Source organism: Asterias rubens, chromosome 15 (genome assembly GCF_902459465.1).
Source record: "Asterias rubens chromosome 15, eAstRub1.3, whole genome shotgun sequence".
In the NCBI taxonomy this organism is placed as follows: Eukaryota; Metazoa; Echinodermata; class Asteroidea; order Forcipulatida; family Asteriidae; genus Asterias; species Asterias rubens.
Window position 1 is genome coordinate 8141290 of NC_047076.1, and position 18577 is coordinate 8159866.

An 18577-nucleotide genomic window follows, 5' to 3' on the forward strand; every position below is an offset into this window, starting at 1 on the left:
GTGGTCAATTTTTTTTCTTTTCAATCTTAATTGACTTTGCATAATTACAATTTTGTAATACATTCCAAATTAGATATTCAAAAAGTTCCCTTGGAAGGTAGATTGAGGGAATTACTAAGTGATTATGTTGGCCTCCTCCATGCTCCATGGATCCACGGAGGTAGAATGGATGAAGTTCAGTGATGCAGCATGCAGCCTTCAAAACTTTATTTTTTTCCGCGAACCCCTAGCCCCCCCCCCCCCCCCCCCCCCCCCGCCTCCTAATTAAAACAAAAACGTAAAACCTCGAAAGAAAATAACTCCGGTTGTCGACAGCCTTGGTAATGTTTCTACATAGCAAACAAACCGTCTAAAACTGCCACAAAAAAATGAAAGAAAGATACACTAATACAATGTGAGCTGATATGCAATCAATCAATGTCTGGGGGGATGGGGGTGGCTAGGCGCGGCGTATTGGCTAAATTTAAATAACCTACATATAGTTTGGAAGGCCTCTTGCAGAGTATAGGATAGAATTGTGAAGGACAATAAGTATGACAGATTCACACCAAATTGAATCCGGATTAGTTTCAAACTTCTCGTCATTGTTTCAAATGTATTCACTCTACAGCACCTTCATATCTTCAAGAACTCATTTCTTTCAAATCATCCGCCTATGCCACCCGCTCATCGTACGACAAAACACTTCTTCACATCAGTAAAACTAAATCACGCGCAGGAGATCATGCCTTTCAAGCCGCTGCTCCCCGGCTCCGGAATTCCCTTCCCCGTAATATCCGGGAAGCCAACACACTGGAACGGTTCAAAAATATGCTCAAAACCCATTCATTTGTTTAATCTGGCCATTTTTTGTTTTTGCTTGTACTGTTTTTTGTTTGTATCTTTGTCTTTGCATTGTTTGTTTCTTTGTATATTGTAAAGCGCTCCGTGCTTTGTGGGGCGCTATATAAGAGCTTTCATTATTATTATTATTATTATTATTATTATTAAAATTCCCTTTTTCTCCCCAAAACTAGTGGTGGAGATGACAAGGACCGAATGGCACCGTGTGTATATAAGAGAACGTACAATTCACACACAATAATGCACATGTGCCCTCCATGTGGGTTCGAAAAAGCTTGTGTGCAATTCGCAACGGGCATTGATATCTCTGGGTAAAAGGTTGAATGGGCGACATCATGGCCGAGAATGGAGATGGAGGTAGTGAAATTTTACTCACAAATAGTGACCCAAACAAATCAACTGTAGAAAGCGAAAAGAGTGGAGATGCCTCCACTAAGAAAGAGTAAGTATTCTGGGAATGTATAAGTGAGTAAAGAGTCTAAAATGTGTGGATTTGTGATAGCATTTGCCCCGGCAAGGCGAAGAAATAATAACGAGTGACTTGACTATTTTTGGGGGCGACATTGCCATTGGGATTGTACATGATGAAGACATTTTGCCCCGCGACTGGTCGTGTGTTGTTTGACTAGGACGTAGTAGTAGGACTAGGAGTAGGACCCGTGGGACCAGGCAGGAAGGGTCCGTCGAGCTCCGTCCAGGCCGCGGCCGATTTCCTTGGTTTGTTGCATGCTGTTGCAAACTTGCTCCGCCACGCCCATCCATATATTGTGATAAATTATTTCTTTAATAACATTTAAAATAATGGGGATTAATGGTTTCCATTTTATTAATGTGTATGTAGACTGTAGTGTAGTGTAGGTAGTTGCTGTGCTGTGCACCTCTAGAGAAAACAGTGTGTAATTTGTAAAGAAGAAATAAAGAAATAATTAAATTCTTGAAACTCCTTTATTAAAATTGAATTATATTTTTTAGGACAAAGTATTTTTTTTATGTAGGATTATTGTTGTGTAATGTAACTTGTACTTACAGAAAGGCACTGTGTGGGGTGGGAAAGGGGCATTGTAAGCCCCTTTTTCCATCCCAACACAATATGGTCCAACACAATGCAATACATTTGCCTTAATTGTATTTCTTCAGGTCCATTTAATATTTTGGCATTTTTGAAACAATCAAAGTTCAAAATATACGAGATAACGAGACTGAGGTCTAGAGGAGAATGAGTCAGAGCTGATTGATCGATTCATTGTGTACTGTGTGTTTTTTGTAAAATATTTTAAATCATTTTTAAGTTCAAATCTCAACTCAACCAGGAAGCCAAGAAGGAAGGATGAGTGTCAAATTGGGGCATTGTGTTATTAAATCAAATATTGTCAGGCCTTGAATTGTCTTTTTGAAAGGGCAAAGCCATTTTTATTTGCAAACCAAAGGGCACTTCCGATCATTCAAAAACCTTAATGTCTACAGGAAATTTTCAGAGGCACCAAGGCCTAGACCAGGGTACAGGGTAATTCCATGCCTATAATATATATAAACAGAAATAGTAATGTTAGATTATTTGTTTTTGGAAGGATGGGTTGTGGTGGAGAAGGGGGTAATTCAAATAAGCTGGAAACTCTTTTAACTTCTCTTTAAATAAAACTACATCTTTTGTGACCAAGCCCAGAAGTTGTATTGCCTCCACCAACATGCCAGAGCATAGGGCTACAGCCAGAGCAATTGCAGAAAACACTGCAACTCTGACAAGATCCACTATGAAGTTGTTGGTAAGGCGACTAACAGTGGCAAACCAGACGGGTGTGAGACCCTTTACCAAATGAGATCCCAAAAATGCACAAATGAATCGTTCGATCTCCCCTAAACCATATGTCCTCCCCCCCACCCATAAAAAACTATAAGCTATGCCACTGAAGATCAAGCTAGATGTTCATTACCAAAGTCCGAGTTCAGTTGTGGATAATATGTTTATGCTACATGCAAACCTTGACCTTAAACTATATGTGACGTCACTAACCCCTGCACTTTTGCTGTGGTGCCCTTAGCAGTTCCAGTACCATTTTCTTCACAGAAGTGCCCTTACCAGACAAAAGATTGCTGTCCCCCTTCAAGAACATAATTCAAGGCCTGTTAACCGATTATCTCTCTTCTTTTCAGTCTATCCAATCATGCAATAAAATCCAACAGCATGGCCAACCAGTCCAACGGCGATGACACCGATGGCGCTTCCACCTCCGAGGCCAAGACGACGGCAGCCCAGGCCAACGTGGGAAGCGGCGCTGTCCCCAAAGACAAGAAGAAGAAGAAGAAAAAGAAGAAAGGAGGAGAAAAGCCCGGGGAGGAGGTTGAAGAAGCTGGCTCGGCAGTAGCTACAAACGCATCCGACCTTAAGGTCCGCCATTTTGTTCCGGCTCTAACTTTTTGTCTCTTAAAAGCAAATTTTTCTGCTATAGTTTGCATAACAATTTGCTTAATGTTTAACAGCTCATACAAATTGGATCCTGGAGTTTCCTCTATAGGCACTGGGCCCAATTGCATAGAGCTGCTTGGCACAAAAATTTGCTAAGCATGAAATTTTTGCCTTGATAAAAAAGAATATTACCAACCAAATTTCCACGTGATTTTTCAGGATAAGGAAACAACAGTTGAATACCAGTAACAAGCAATATGCAACAAATGTAAATTTTGTTGGTAATCCTGTTTTTATCAAGAAAGAAATTTCATGCTAACCAAATTTTTGTGCTTAGCAGCTCTATGAATATGGGCCCAGGCATGCTGCCATGTTCAGCCACATTCCAGGCCCCAATTTTTTTGGGGGGCAAGTTTTGTACAAACTTATTCATTAATAACTGAACTTGCAACACGCGACCTTGCACCTGTTCTTATAAGACAGTTTCTTCATTCCTATTGGTCGAGAGCAACGGCTCAAACAGTTGTGCCACATCACGCGATATGCGCGACGCCCACAGCATTCCCTTATAAGATGTTGTTTACGAGAGGGCAGCAGAGGGCACTACCATTTCAAAGCTGGAGGGGTGTTGTGTTTAAAGAAATCATTTAACAATTATAATTTTTGCATTTATTTAACTTTTTGACCAAATAGTGATGTTTTTGAACGAAAAGGTATTTATGAATGGGAATCAAAGTGTGTTGAATCGGTTTTCAACTAGTGGTTTAAACCCGCCGATGGTAAATTATCAAGAACCAGGCCTCGTTGGGATTAAACCCCTAGTTGAAAACCTCTTCACCACACATTGATTCCCTTATTTATGACAGAGTTGTTTCCCTCCTGCAGAATGCCCAGTTATCAATGGCCAAGCTGCGTGATTTCCAGAGAGCGATGGAGATGTTTGTACATCAGGGACCGGCAAGGAGCATGGAGGATGCCAAGAAAAAGGTCTACAACTTCTGGGACACCCAACCTGTCCCCAAAATAGGTACAAACCAAGTTTTTGTTCTTCTGATGGACTAAAGACTTGTTTTAAAAAGGGCCCTCAAGGTCCGTATTTTCTCTGGACACTCACGAGTCCCAATATAAATCACTGTGGCAAGCGTCCAATCCTAAGTCAAGGCCAATCTTAGTGCTTTGTGAAATCGTACACTTGCCAATCTTATTTCTGATTCTTTACCCCGTTTTATTTATTTGTTTTGCTGTTCAGTTTACTATTTTCCTGTATTGTATTGTTTATAAGTCCCTTTTCTTCTTTTCCATTCCCGTATTATATCCCTAGCCCCGATCATTTTGCCCGTAATTTTTTGGGGTGTTCCTCCGTCCTCCATCCCACTATGTGCCCCTTCTTTCTCCCGTCTCATATCTAACCCGCGCTATTTTATTACCTTTAATTTGATGACCGCCTTTTGTTTCTGTCTCATAGATGAAGACATTGACCCCATTGTGAACGAGCCAGTGGAAGCAAACAAAGAAGAAGTCCGCACTGAGCCCTTCTCATTACCCTCACAGTTTGTCTGGGACACCCTGGACATTCACAACAAAGAGACTGTAAGTACTCGGAGAACAGGGCCCAATTTCATAGTGCTGCTTAACAGCCAGTTTTATGCTTACTGAACAAATTCCATTTCATAGTGCTGCTAACTGTAAGCACACAAAAAGGCATGCTAACCTTTCAGTGCTTACTGCATCACAATACAAAATTATGGTCAACGCGCAAGATGGCCGCCTTATCATCTAGCTAACCTGTGAAATACGCTTACACCGTAGCAAGTTTTGCTGCTACAGTAAGCACAAGAATTTGCTGTTAAGCAGAGCTATGAAATTGGGCCCTGATGTTAACCTAAATATGTATATCAATGTATAATGCGGTTTTCCGGAACACCATGTGTATACCTACTTTGCTGTGTAGGTTTTTTGTTCTTGGGAACTAGGTCTTGCTTTTTATTGTACTGCCGCATACTTCTCTCTATCTGAGAAGAACTGTCCTGCTTTTTCAGTACTCCAATGCACCAAAATAGCTCGCGGTTTCAGTACTACCTGGGCAGGGCCCAATGCACCAAAATAGCTCGCGGTTTCAGTACTACCTGGGCAGGGCCCAATGCACCAAAATAGCTCACGGTTTCAGTACTACCTGGGCAGGGCCCAATGCACCAAAATAGCTCACGGTTTCAGTACTACCTGGGCAGGGCCCAATGCACCAAAATAGCTCGCGGTTTCAGTACTACCTGGGCAGGGCCCAATGCACCAAAATAGCTCGCGGTTTCAGTACTACCTGGGCAGGGCCCAATGCACCAAAATAGCTCACGGTTTCAGTACTACCTGGGCAGGGCCCAATGCACCAAAATAGCTCGCGGTTTCAGTACTACCTGGGCAGGGCCCAATGCACCAAAATAGCTCGCGGTTTCAGTACTACCTGGGCAGGGCCCAATGCACCAAAATAGCTCGCGGTTTCAGTACTACCTGGGCAGGGCCCAATGCACCAAAATAGCTCGCGGTTTCAGTACTACCTGGGCAGGGCCCAATGCACCAAAATAGCTCGCGGTTTCAGTACTACCTGGGCAGGGCCCAATGCACCAAAATAGCTCGCGGTTTCAGTACTACCTGGGCAGGGCCCAATGCACCAAAATAGCTCACGGTTTCAGTACTACCTGGGCAGGGCCCAATGCACCAAAATAGCTCGCGGTTTCAGTACTACCTGGGCAGGGCCCAATGCACCAAAATAGCTCGCTTATTTTTCACATGTAACTGGCAAAAATGTCATGCCATATACATTGCTTGTGACTGGTATTTAGCTGTTGTTAACTTAGCATAACAATTGAGTGGGTCTTGGCCAGTAATCTGATTTTACTAAGCAAGTTTTGTTGTGCTTAAGCAAAATTTTGTGCCTAAGCAGCTCTATGAAATTGGGCCCTGATGGTTGGAAATCGGCTGGTACTTCTACTTTTGCTTAGTCATGTTAGTGGACTATTAACTTCACTGATGTGGAATGAGTTCTTAATTGGTGTCAACATTTCAAAATTGTGATATTTTCCAACCCATAGTTACAAGAGTTGTACACACTCCTGAATGAAAATTACGTTGAGGATGACGACAACATGTTCCGGTTTGACTACTCGGCCGATTTCTTGATTTGGTAAGTTAACAGGGCCTAGGTGTTTTGGCCGCTAGCTTTTCTGAATCTGATGATAGACACCTCTTCATTTACATGTAATGTCTCGCATTGATTTTTGTAACAGCATTTTGTATGGACTAACCGATGCACATACTAAAAAGCTTCAAAGAATCCAAAACTCGGCTGCTAGATTGGTGACACAAACTCAAAAGCGTGACCAAATTTCTCCTATTTTGCATGATTTACATTGGCTCCTAACAAAATACCGTATTCAGTATAAGATACTTTCATTAGAATTCTTATGTTTGCAAGGTTTGGGCCCAACTTATCTCCAGGAACTCATCCAAAAATATCATCCAGTTCGTAGTCTCCGCTCTAAATCCAAATCTCTCTTAGTTTGTCCCCCGACTTTCATTAAATGTAATGGGGCCAGAGCTTTTGCAGCATCTGCAACAGAATTATGGAATAGTCTTTTGGACAACATAACACAAGCTCAAACAGTGAATTTATTTAATGTCTCATTAGAGATAGTCATAACAAGGTGTTACCGCAAACCTTTCCATATCGTTTTTCCACCATCTATGGAGGGATGCAAAGTTACACATCCTAAAAAGTTAATGGTTCAATATTACTATTGTTATTATTCACAGTAACCTGTAGCTTTAACAACTCAAATTGTTTTTCAATTTACGTCATGACAGGGCTCTTACCCCTCCTGGCTGGTTAAAAGAGTGGCACTGTGGAGTCCGAGTAGCATTGAATAACAAACTGGTTGGCTTCATCAGCGGAGTACCAGCCAACATACAAATCTACAACAAGTAAGTGGCTTTCTGAACTTTTTTTCCCTTCTACCTGCAAATCCAGTCACTGCTTAATAGTTGCTCAGGAGAGATCGACTCCAGGGGCCTATTTCACTCAACTTCAAATAAATCGCAAAACAACACATATCCTTCGCAAATCGCAAAGTCAGTCGCAAGTTTGCGATAGATTTAAAAATAAATAAAAAACTTCACTAAAGTTGGACGTTTTGGAATCCATCGCAAGCCTGTCGCAAGCCCATCCCAAGTCGTGCAAATTTTCAACTGCTTTTGTGAGCACTCTTGAGTACACTCAAAACTCAAATCCACGGTAAGATTCATAACGGCATTGCATCTGCTGTATGGGAATAACGCCTAGGTCAGCAAAGTGGTTTCTTCCCTAACCTTTCCCAGCTGATCATATTAATTGTTCGAAGTAGTGAAATAGTAATTCTTTGTTTTGGCGCTAACTTCTTTAACCAATTTCCCTCGTCAGGACACAACGAATGGTAGAGATCAACTTCCTTTGTGTTCATAAGAAGCTGAGATCAAAGCGTGTTGCCCCTGTGTTGATCCGAGAGATCACGAGGAGAGTTCACCAACAGGGGATCTTCCAGGCTGTCTACACAGCCGGTGTGGTCCTACCCAAACCCCTCGCTACTTGTAGGTGAGTGTCAGAAGTAGAACATTGTTTTTCTCTAATGAAAAGTTCTTTTCATACTACTTATTTCTTAAGGGCAACTACATGGAGTAACAGTCGGCCCTTCCACACTTGGATTGCTTAACCCCCGGTATGCCCTTGTAAACGAGCATACCCCTTGGAATAGCTACCCATGCTTTGGAGTAGGTGTAGGCTGTAGAACTCCAGGGTTTTCTTAAAACATGCAACCGGAACGCTATGAAATGGGGACCTAGACGGGGACAGTGTTAAGTGCACAGGAATAAGATATACAGTGTGAAAAGGACTTAAGGGACCTTGTCAAAATTACTCCAGGACAACCAGCTAATGTCCCTCCAGGACAGGGTTATCTAACCATTTTAATTCAGCTTGTAATTTGGTTCGGAGAAAACGTGAGAGAAGTTCACAGTGCCTGGGGTAAGTGCCTTGTGTAACATTTGTTCAGAGAATTAGAACTTCTTCTAATTGTGTGCATATATTTTGAATGGCAGGTACTGGCATCGATCTTTGAATCCAAAGAAGCTAATAGATGTGAAGTTCTCCCACATAGGTAGAAATATGACGCTACAACGCACCATCAAACTATACAAGCTTCCTGAGGTGAGCCATTTTGGGTCATGTACCCCGTGTGCATTACTAACCTACAAACCATGATTCATATTTAACAAAAAGGCACCAGACGACTTTTTCCATCAAGCCTCAGTTTGGTGACATTGATATGAATGCAGGCATGATAATTTTCCTACTTGAGGCATGATGCATCGTCCTTCTGTTGGGACGTAAATCCGTTGGTCTCATGTGTTGTGTTTTGCACGTAAAAGAACCCGGTGCACTTAATCGAAAAGATAAGGGGTACGCCCCGATGTTCCTGGTTCGATTGGCTGCATATTGGGCCACAGCACCTTGCGAATGCAGCAATAATGGTAAGGTGTCTTGCTTAAAGGGTCTATGTACTTTTTCCTAACACAAAACACAATGTCCACAGATTTACATTCAATTTACACAGTTTGAAGATTTAGAAAGCTTCCCTTGAAATTTTACTTACTGAGGTGCTGTAGTTTTTGAGAAATGAGTAAAACAAATAATTTGTGTCCCAGTTTTAGCATGTAAAAACGTATTAACCAGCTATGCTATGGTTTTGGTATAATATCATGACTGTTTAATGGGGTTTTACATGCTAAAATAATTTTCGTCTTACTCATTTCTCAAAAACTACACAACCTCAGTGAAGGGAAGCTTTCAACTATCATTATCTTCAAACCCTTGACATTTTGAAAAAGTACCAAGTGTCAAAACCGGGATTCAAACCAAACCCACTTTCTGCTGAACAGAAACATCACAGCTTGAGTCCGGTGCTCTTTTACATGTATGTCAACCATGACATGCCATAAGTTTTGCAAGTTTGACAGAAGAAACGACAATGCTAATGTAAAAGAAAATGTACATTTTTGTTTTCTTTCCTTCTTTAATTAGAAACCCAAGCTTAACATGCGCCCGCTGAAGGACAGTGACATCCCAGCCTGCTGCATACTCCTCAAGTCCTACCAGAAGAAGTTCGCCATGGCTCCGATCTTCAACGAGGTAAGAACCATTGACTCACTCGTACCAATGTGAAGCTTATGAAGTAGGATATGGAAAGGTTTGTGGTAACACCATGTAATGACTTTCTCTTAATGAGTTGGGGTGGTTCTTAAAAGAACTGTTGGTTTCAACTACAAAGAACAAGTGGTTGAAACCAATGGTTCTTTTTAGAACCACCCGAACTCATTTCGAGATCGTCATTACATGGTGTTACCGCAAACCTAACTACATGTATATCGAATTTCCACCATGCAAAGTTTCAAATCCTACTTATGAAGTATATTGGTGTGATGTCTACAGACATCGGCAATATTCCCCAAGCTGAATAGGTTGCTGCCTGCTTATAACTCAACAGAAGTGAGATGTATTTTCTAAACTCAAAAGTCAGCATTTGAACCTAATTTGTTTAAGTTCAAGATGTTACACGGTGAGGTATTGTTATTCAATTGTCAAACACAAGACTGCCGGACTTGTTTGGTCCTAGTTTACTAGCCTAACTCTAAATCCATTAGCTTTGGACCTACGATCCAGTGTAAAATTTTAGCCCTCCTCACCCCCGGATATGTATCTCTCTTTAGGCATGGAATTTCGCTGATAGCAGAGCCATAGATCTTCGCGCAAATACTCGGTGTGCGCACTGTAGGCGTTGAATGAAGTGCATGCTGGTCTAGCTAGCGCTCAAGTTTGATCCCAGCATGCACCTTATTCAACAGTTAGCGCTTGTGCAATGGGTATTTGTGAAAAGGTCTATGAACTGATTTTTTCAAATTCTACAGTACGGAACTAACCTGATTTCATTATTTGTCTACTTTTATTTCCTTGATGTTTACAGGAAGAATTCCGCCATTGGTTCACACCCGTTGAGGGCATCATCAGTACATACGTCTTAGAGGTGAGTGTGTACGGTAAAGTCATTTTTTAAGGAATTTGTTTGCATTAGTGCACATTTGGTTTCATCCATATACACCAATGTGTGTTAGCACTGTATACTCGGTACTTTTCCCGAGTTCTGTGGAAAAAACAAAATCACAGGCATATTACTCGGGTGGGATTCAAACCCACGACCCTTGCAATTATAGAGCAGTGTCATACCAACTATACTGCCGAGATTGCCTGGTAGCTAGAGGCAGTTCGAATGCTATTTGTTCTTTTTTCATTTGTTATTTGTATTTCTTATTTTGCAGAACGACGATGGCAAAGTGACGGACTTTATTAGTTACTACACACTGCCCTCCTCCATTATGCACCATCCTGTACACAAAAAGCTAAAGGCTGCGTACGCTTTCTACAACGTGAGCACCAAGGCGAATATGGTGGACCTGATGCAAACAGCTCTGACACTGGCTAAACAGGTAAGAACATCGATTGCTGAAATTAGACGTAAAGTCTGGTTCAGACTCCCTGCGAATGCAAAGTGAATTTTGATTGGTTTTTTTCCAATGTCTTGTTGCTGCATGCTTACACTGGATTGGGGATTCCTTGACATGATCATTAATTGATTATGTTTCCTGAGCTCTGATAATGGTCGTTCACATGCCATACTAAAGTTGGTCTAACTCAACTTAGACCGGTTCGGGTTCAACTTTTGTGCGTCTGAACGCAAAAAAAGTTAGACCGGATCGGGTCTAAACCCCAAAACTTAAACCGTCCACCGGGGCGGTCTAAGTCTAAACCAGTTTGGGTTTATCTTTTAACACTGCGTGTGGACAAAATGACATCCGGTTTTAACTTACAACGGACGACCCATTGTGTGGTTCAATGCACACGCCCGGGACCCAGAGTGCTTGTTATCATAATATAATGGTCTCGTGGTCTGTAGTGCCGAAGCACTATATTGCTGCTTACCGATTTAGCGAAACTCTCTCGATCGGTGTATGCAGTTAAACAACGGCCCACGCCCATGATTTATTAAATTCTCAACCAAAATTATATTTTCCAAGCGTGTTTTGTTGTGTGTCCTTCAATAAATTGAAACTGTTTGTACTACGAGCGCAGTGAAGGAGCATGAACATTCCTTAATGCTTCTCACATGCACAGCGCTGCCATCCCATAGTGATCAATCTCTGATATCCCATAGTTATCCATCACCATCTTTTGAGAGATCGAATCTTCCAATCAATGGAGGTACAAACTATGAATTAATTAAATCAGAACCGGTGGTATAAAATACATAAATAAAACGTGTTCTGTTTTATAGAATATGGATGCTATTTTGGTGAGTTTTGTCTGTGGTTTTTTGTATCCATTTTGTTTACACTGTAAATTATAGTTATAATTTGTTTGTTAAGTTTTTGTGTTTTTATTTGTTTTATTTACAGTCGTGTTCATGTTTTATAAGTGCTCATATCCACCCAGCGCTTAAAACTGTTTTCCGCGTTCGATTGAGCCATTTTTATCCAATATATAACAAGTTCTGATGATCGTCCAGGCATGTCCAGGGCACTTGGCAGCAGTATCTCGGCGCGGAATTCTGATAAATAAAACCCGATGTTAGAGCAATGGGGTGCGCGTTTGCTTTGACCTCTTAAAACCGAAGATAAACCGGATCGGGTTTAACTGTGTGCTGTCTGAACGCAAGGACTTTTTATTTTTTCGACCACCCCCTGCAGCTCTAAAAGTTAAACCGGTTCGGGTCTAAGTTAGTACGCTGTCTGAACATGTACCCCTGGGCTCACACCCGCAAACTGGTTCCGCTGGACTGTATTATTGTGCCCAGTAAATATTTGGGTCAATTTTATAGAGTTGTGTTTGTAGTCAAATTGACTGAAAGGATAGGAAAGATATTTAATTCTGTCTGGATTAATTGATTGATTGATTTCTTTATGTACCGTAATTTTCGGATTATAAACCGCGCGGAGTATAAACCGCACTTCCTCAAAATATACAAAAAAATATTTAATGTCGGCGTATATGCCGCGCGGAGTATAAACCGCGACCAAAAAAAAAAAAAACATGAAAACAAACTAACCTAAAACACGGAAGTGAAGTACGCAAACCTGCCGCGTTACGGGTGATTTTTTTATTTCACACTATCAGTCCTGAATTATCCTTTGTTTCCATCAACAACCCTTTTCCAGAATTTGAATTTATATTTTGATGATCGGTTGTGTTGACCATGTTTTGTGAACTTCTTTGGCAACAAATCTCCGTGAATCAAAGATCGGTCGACAACGCACACCTAGAAATAGTTGAACTTTGCCCTGCATCGCATCGCCCTCTGTTGACAAAAGTTGTTCACGTTTGATTAGACTTGGCCACAATCCGCGAAGTGTGGGTCAGACGTTTAGGCTATGTGTTGTACAATAGGGAGCCGATCCGTCCGAAGTCTAGCCAAGATTTTATGAATGGAACTACCACCGGCCAATCATCAAACGGCCAATCACAGCATGCGCACAAAGGGGCCGTGCTTGTTTGCGGTCCTCTTTGTGGCGATGTGCAGTGACGGACGGGTGGCACATCAGTCAGTCTTGTATAGTTGCCACAATGCGCGAGTTGCGTCGTAATTAAAGTTGAAATGTATTTAAGTTTACACTATTGATCGTAATTGAAAAGATCTATTATAGGATAGCAATCTTTTTGCAATCTTTTTTGCGTGAGGAGCTAGCCGCTCTGTTTTGCAGCGACAGCGAAGACAGCGACTTCGAGGGTTTCAATTTGTAAGAAACCAGATAGATCAAGACATCCAACAAAACCAACAGTTCTTTTCAGAGCAACCACTACTTCCAAAAAGAGATAACCGTGCAAAGTGAAATAATAAAATATTAAAAAAAAGTGGATTACCTGGCCCCTGAACAAAGAAAAATCCCCTTATTTAATAAACACAACCCCTGTTGAATCCCGATAAACTATAAAGTTACAAAAAATACCTTTGATTAATAAACCAAATCCGTTCGAAGCCATTTATTAAAAAACAAAAAGAGAGAACCTAAAAATATTAATAGTAATAGTATAAGCGGTATAGCATGCACGATTATTCTGGCATCCATTTAAATCCCCAATTCATTACAATTAATAAAAACCCTTTATTTAAAACCCAACAAGATTTAGCATTAAAAGAACCCTTTAGAGAGTTTACACAAGTGCCGCTACATGTCCAAGGTTAATGGACTCAACAATGAGGGCGGTTTGAACACGTTTTGTTTGATCCCAGGCGCTGCATAGTTCTTTGTGTACGTTCATTCACCATTCTGATGTTGTGGTTGAGCTGAAGAAACCGCTGGCTGTCACCAGTGTAGCCTGGAAGTCTGACGTCAGTATGTAGAGATCGTAAGATAAATAGACAGGGGACCAGTCTATTTCGCTCTCACACGAGTGCAGCCTGAATGTCTGACGTCAGTATGTAGAGATCGTAAGATAAATAGACAGGGGACCAGTCTATTTCGCTCTCACACGAGTGCAGCCTGAATGTCTGACGTCAGCATATATATATTGCTAGGATAAATAGACGGGGACCAGTCTAGTCTGAGTTTCGCTGAGCGAGGGCGCGGACGGCGGTTGATTAACGTTTTACAAAGGAAACACGGAATACAAATGGGGTGGGATTTTCAACAGGACTTTGTCATCACACAGGCATGTTTTGCAGGTTTTTGTTCTCGTTTCTTAAAAAAAAAAATATTTAGAATGTTTTACATACGATCTTTCTTTTTAAAAATGCCGTTTTTTCTCTTAAATATTTATACGTCGGCCTACAAGCCGCCCGGAGAATAAACCGCAGGGGTTCAAAAAAATGTCAAAATCAACATATAAACCGCGGTTTATAATCCGAAAATTACGGTATTGCATAATTTGATGACATATTGAGTATTTGAATGATTGATTGACTGATTCTGTTTTTTACTGTATTCAGTGCTATGATTGATTGATTAATCTTAATGTTGCTTTTTAAATCTGATTGATGAACTGATTGATGATTAATTATTATCTCACTTACTTTATTTATGTGATTGATGGATGAGTTGATTGGTATAAATGATCAGTTATTTTGAAAATGTGATAATTTGAATTGAGGAAGTGAATGATTTGACTATTTATTGATTATCTTGACTAGATTTATGGATGGTATTGATCAGATTGACTACATTGATCTTTGAACTTCTAAAACATGATTAGTTATTGGTGGATGTATTGGAACATTGATTGATTTGTTGTCATTCGTTTGTCAAATCTAATAGATTAAAGGCCGTGGACACTATTGGTAATTGTCAAAGACTAGCCTTTACAGTTGGTGTATCTCAACATTTGCATAAAATAACAAACCTGTGAAAATTTGAGCTCAATCATCTGTCATCAAACTTGCGAGATGATAATGAAAGAAAAAATACCCTTGTCACACAAAGTTGTGTGCGTTTAGATAGTTGATTTTGAGACCTCAAGTTCTAAACTTGAGGTCTCGAAATCAAATTCTTGGAAATTACTTCTTTCTCGAAAACTATGGCACTTAGGAGGGAGCTATTTCTCACAATGTTTTATACCATCAACCTCTCCCCATTACTCGCCACCAAGAAAGGTTTTACGCTAATAATTATTTTGAGTAATTACCAATAGTGTCCACTGCCTTTAATCTAGGAATTTGCGTAACATGGACTAGTGAATTTAATTGATTGATTGATTTAATTTGATTTCCTAAAATGATTAAGTTGATTAATACTAATGATCTAATCACATATACATTTATTGTAAATTACATGGTTATAATGAACAATATTGATCGCTTATTGATGATTTTAATTGGATTTATTGAATATTGACTGATGTGTGTGTGTGTGATTCAGGATGGCTTTGATGTGTTCAACGCTCTGGACCTGATGGAGAACAAGTCATTCCTGGAGAAGCTCAAGTTCGGTATCGGTGACGGTAACCTGCAATACTACCTGTACAACTGGAGATGCAAAACCATGGAACCACATCAGGTAGGATGTCCCCCTCTCCCACTCCCTAAAGAACCCAGTCCCCACCCCCACCCCCCCCCCAGTGTCTGGTCTGTTTACCGGTAACGGTAACCTGTAATACTACCTGTACAACTGGAGATGCAAAACCATGGAACCACATCAGGTAGGATGCCCCCCTCTCCCACTCCCTAAAGAACCCAGTCCCCACCCCATTCCCCCAGTGTCTGGTCTGTTTATCAGTGACGGTAACCTGCCACTCTACCTGTACAACTGGAGATGCAAAACCATGGAACTACAGCAGGTAGGATGCCCCCCTCTCCCACTCCCTAAAGAACCCAGTCCCCACCCCCATCCCCCCAGTGTCTGCAATATATTTCTACTTCCGTGGAGTAGGAACCTGCATCGCAAATAGACCACCTGTACACTGCCTGTTCATTTATTTTATTCTTCATATTTTTATGAGGGAATCCTACAAGGCCCAAACTCATGACTCTACTTATCGTTAGCAAAGAATCGGCACTTGCTGAAGCAGGTAATTCTGCTCTTGTGTCAAGCATATTTCACAGGTCAGCAGCTGACTTTGGCTTCTGGGCGTGCATACTCCAGGAGACATATGGCGCTTGCCCTGCAAGTGGAAAATGGTGAGCGTAGTAAGCGCAGAATTTGGCAGAAAGCAGAGCTATGAAAATGGGCCCTGATCAAAGTCATCTGATGCTTTACAATTCTGTTTTGTTTCTCAATAGATCGGCCTGGTGCTACAGTAGACATCACCCACAGAGGGGCTCAAGAGTCAAAACCAAAGGATCCACCAGAGAGTGCTTGCTGAGGAAATCCCACCCCACGAGGGCGCCATAACTTGTGTTCACCCCCTATAATGTCTGGACAGGAAGTACCTCCCACCTGCTGACACTATGGCCCCGCCCATCCCCCTCCATCAGAATGAGTTTACTACGGACTGTCTACATCAACTGTTTTCCTCGACAGCTGTTGTCCTCTTCTGTTAAGTCGGATTTCCGTGAACGCTGCACCGAGTTCTCAGCGTTGCTATGAACTTAACCAATCAAGATAGGTCTGTCATCTTACCGTTTGTAAGAGGCTTTCTGATTTGTTGACTTGTCCGCACAAAAAGGCTTTTATTTTATTCTATTTTATTTTTAGATGCAGGTTATTTGGGGATTGTTTGTCAATAGATTTGATCTGGATAACAGTTAAGCTATCTTGATTGCACAATGCCCTTTGGAGGTGAAAGTGAGGCTTGGTTCATCAATGGTCAGTTCCCCTCCTGCATGCAGGATTGATTTGTCAGCATGTGAGAGAAGTCAGCGTACCATTATGATGGGACGGCAAACTGTGTATGCTTAGTGAAAGCTAGGGCTCATGCCATAATGTAGTGATTAAGAAGTCAGCTGTTTAAAATAAATGCTTACCCAGGTTTAAAATAATATGTCCTTAATTTCTCCCTCTTCCTAAAATACATCAAAATCAATTGTAGATTTGAAGGCAATGGACACTTTTGGTAATTACTCAAAATAATTATTGGCATAAAACTTTTCTTGGTGACGGGGAGAGGTTGATGGTATAAAACATTGTGAGAAACGGCTCCCTCTTAAGTGCCATAGTTTTCGAGAAAGAAGTTATTTTCCACGAATTTGATTTCGAGACTTAAGATTTAGAACTTGAGGTCTCAAAATCAACCATCTTAACGCACACAACTTCGCGTGACAAGGGTTATTTTTCTTTCATTATTATCTCGCAACTTCGATGACCGATAGAGCTCAAATTTTCACAGGTTTGTTATGTTATGCATATTTTGAGACACACCAACTGTGAAGACTAGTCTTTGACAATTACTAATAGTGTCCAGGGGTGGATTTCACAAAGGTAGTCCTAACTTAGGACTAGTCCTAGGCAATGCTAAGAGATAGGACCAGTCCTAAGTTAGGATGAGTTACTGGTCCTAACTTAGGACCAGTCCTATCTCTTAGAATTGCTTAGGACTAGTCCTAAGTTAGGACTACCTTTGTGAAATCCACCCCAGTGTCTTTAAACAAATGAAGTTTTGTGATGTAGATTTTGATTTGTGTTTTTTTCTCTAATTAATTTTGATCAGCTCGAGCCAGGTTTACCAGTTACCTAATGTAAATTTGGTTGCTAATCCTTTTTTTTTTCAAGGCAAAGATTTCATGCTAAGCAAATATTTGTGCTTAGTAGCTCATTGAAATTGGGCCCTGATCATGCATTTAGTATACAGTGCTCCAGAGCGGCTAGATTTCACAAAGAGCTAAGATTGATCTTAACTGTTTATCAATCTTAATTGCTAAGCAAAGTTTGTCGTCGCACTACAAATCACTGTGGTGACCGTGGCAATTCCTTTTAAGATTAACCTTAATGCTTCGTGAAATCGAACCCTGAGCTACGTTGGTGAGAGACTTTGGTGCGAAGATTAATTTAGGGTTGAAATAATTAACTTGTATTTTGATTGCATCTAGAGAGAAAAAAAAAAGGAAATAATATGTTGGTATATCAAAATTAAAGCCATTGGACCCTTTCGGTACGGGAACAAAAAAATAGTTCACAGATTTACAAATAATATACGGGGTTTACAGAAGGTAGTGGTGAAAGACTTCTCTTGAAATATTATTCCGTGAAATGCTTTTTCTTTTTGAGAAAACATTAAAACAATTATCAATTCGCGATATCGAGAATTACAGATTTATTTTAAACACATGTCCTGACACGGCGAAACGTGCGGATACAAGGGTGGGTTTTCCTGTTATTTTCTCCCGACTCCGATGACCGATTGAGCCTAAATTTTCACAGGTTTGTTATTTTATATAGAAGTTGTGATACACGAAGTGTGGGCCTTGGACAATACTGTTTACCAAAAGGGTCCAATGGCTTTAACTAGGTTTAGGGCGATTAAATGAATAATTCATTACTTTCATGCGATGGAATATGAATATGAATGTATACCACTGCATACATTTGCAAAATATTTAAATGTAATTATTATACATATTTACTGGTGTCAGCACATTCTAATGTGTAATTTTTCTACTTCCTTTTTCTTCACAAATGCCATTTCAAATATAAGTTAACATTGTCCCAGACACAACTTGGTATATGCATGTTTGTTTTTCTGTTCTGTGCCTCCCCCCCTCCCCTGTTTTATAATTTTTCCAAGAAAAACCACAGAATTTTTATCTAAGCAAAAACTAACCTTTAACCAGT

At 40.6% G+C, this 18577-nt stretch overlaps 1 protein-coding gene across 1 annotated transcript; it reads left to right on the forward strand.

The window, feature by feature from the left end:
* Positions 1-1028: 1028 nt before the first annotated feature.
* Positions 1029-16888, forward strand: LOC117300306 (glycylpeptide N-tetradecanoyltransferase 2-like). Its single transcript, XM_033784046.1, has 13 exons — positions 1029-1285; positions 2995-3229; positions 4133-4274; positions 4713-4837; positions 6331-6422; positions 7103-7219; positions 7695-7865; positions 8369-8477; positions 9351-9458; positions 10291-10350; positions 10643-10810; positions 15230-15367; positions 16090-16888. The coding sequence occupies exons 1-13, from the start codon at positions 1167-1169 to the stop codon at positions 16108-16110; spliced, it is 1605 nt and encodes a 534-aa protein (XP_033639937.1). The 5' UTR covers positions 1029-1166; the 3' UTR covers positions 16111-16888.
* The last annotated feature ends 1689 nt before the right edge of the window (positions 16889-18577 follow it).

What these genes read in the sequence shown, in the direction of transcription:
- LOC117300306 (XM_033784046.1), top strand. Translation starts at nt 1,167, where the DNA reads ATGGGCGACATCATGGCCGAGAATGGAGATGGAGGTAGTGAAATTTTA. An exon ending in GATGCCTCCACTAAGAAAGA is followed by an intron (nt 1,286 to 2,994) that starts GTAAGTATTCTG and finishes TCTTCTTTTCAG; the next exon opens with TCTATCCAATCATGCAATAA. An exon ending in AACTATACAAGCTTCCTGAG is followed by an intron (nt 8,478 to 9,350) that starts GTGAGCCATTTT and finishes TTCTTTAATTAG; the next exon opens with AAACCCAAGCTTAACATGCG.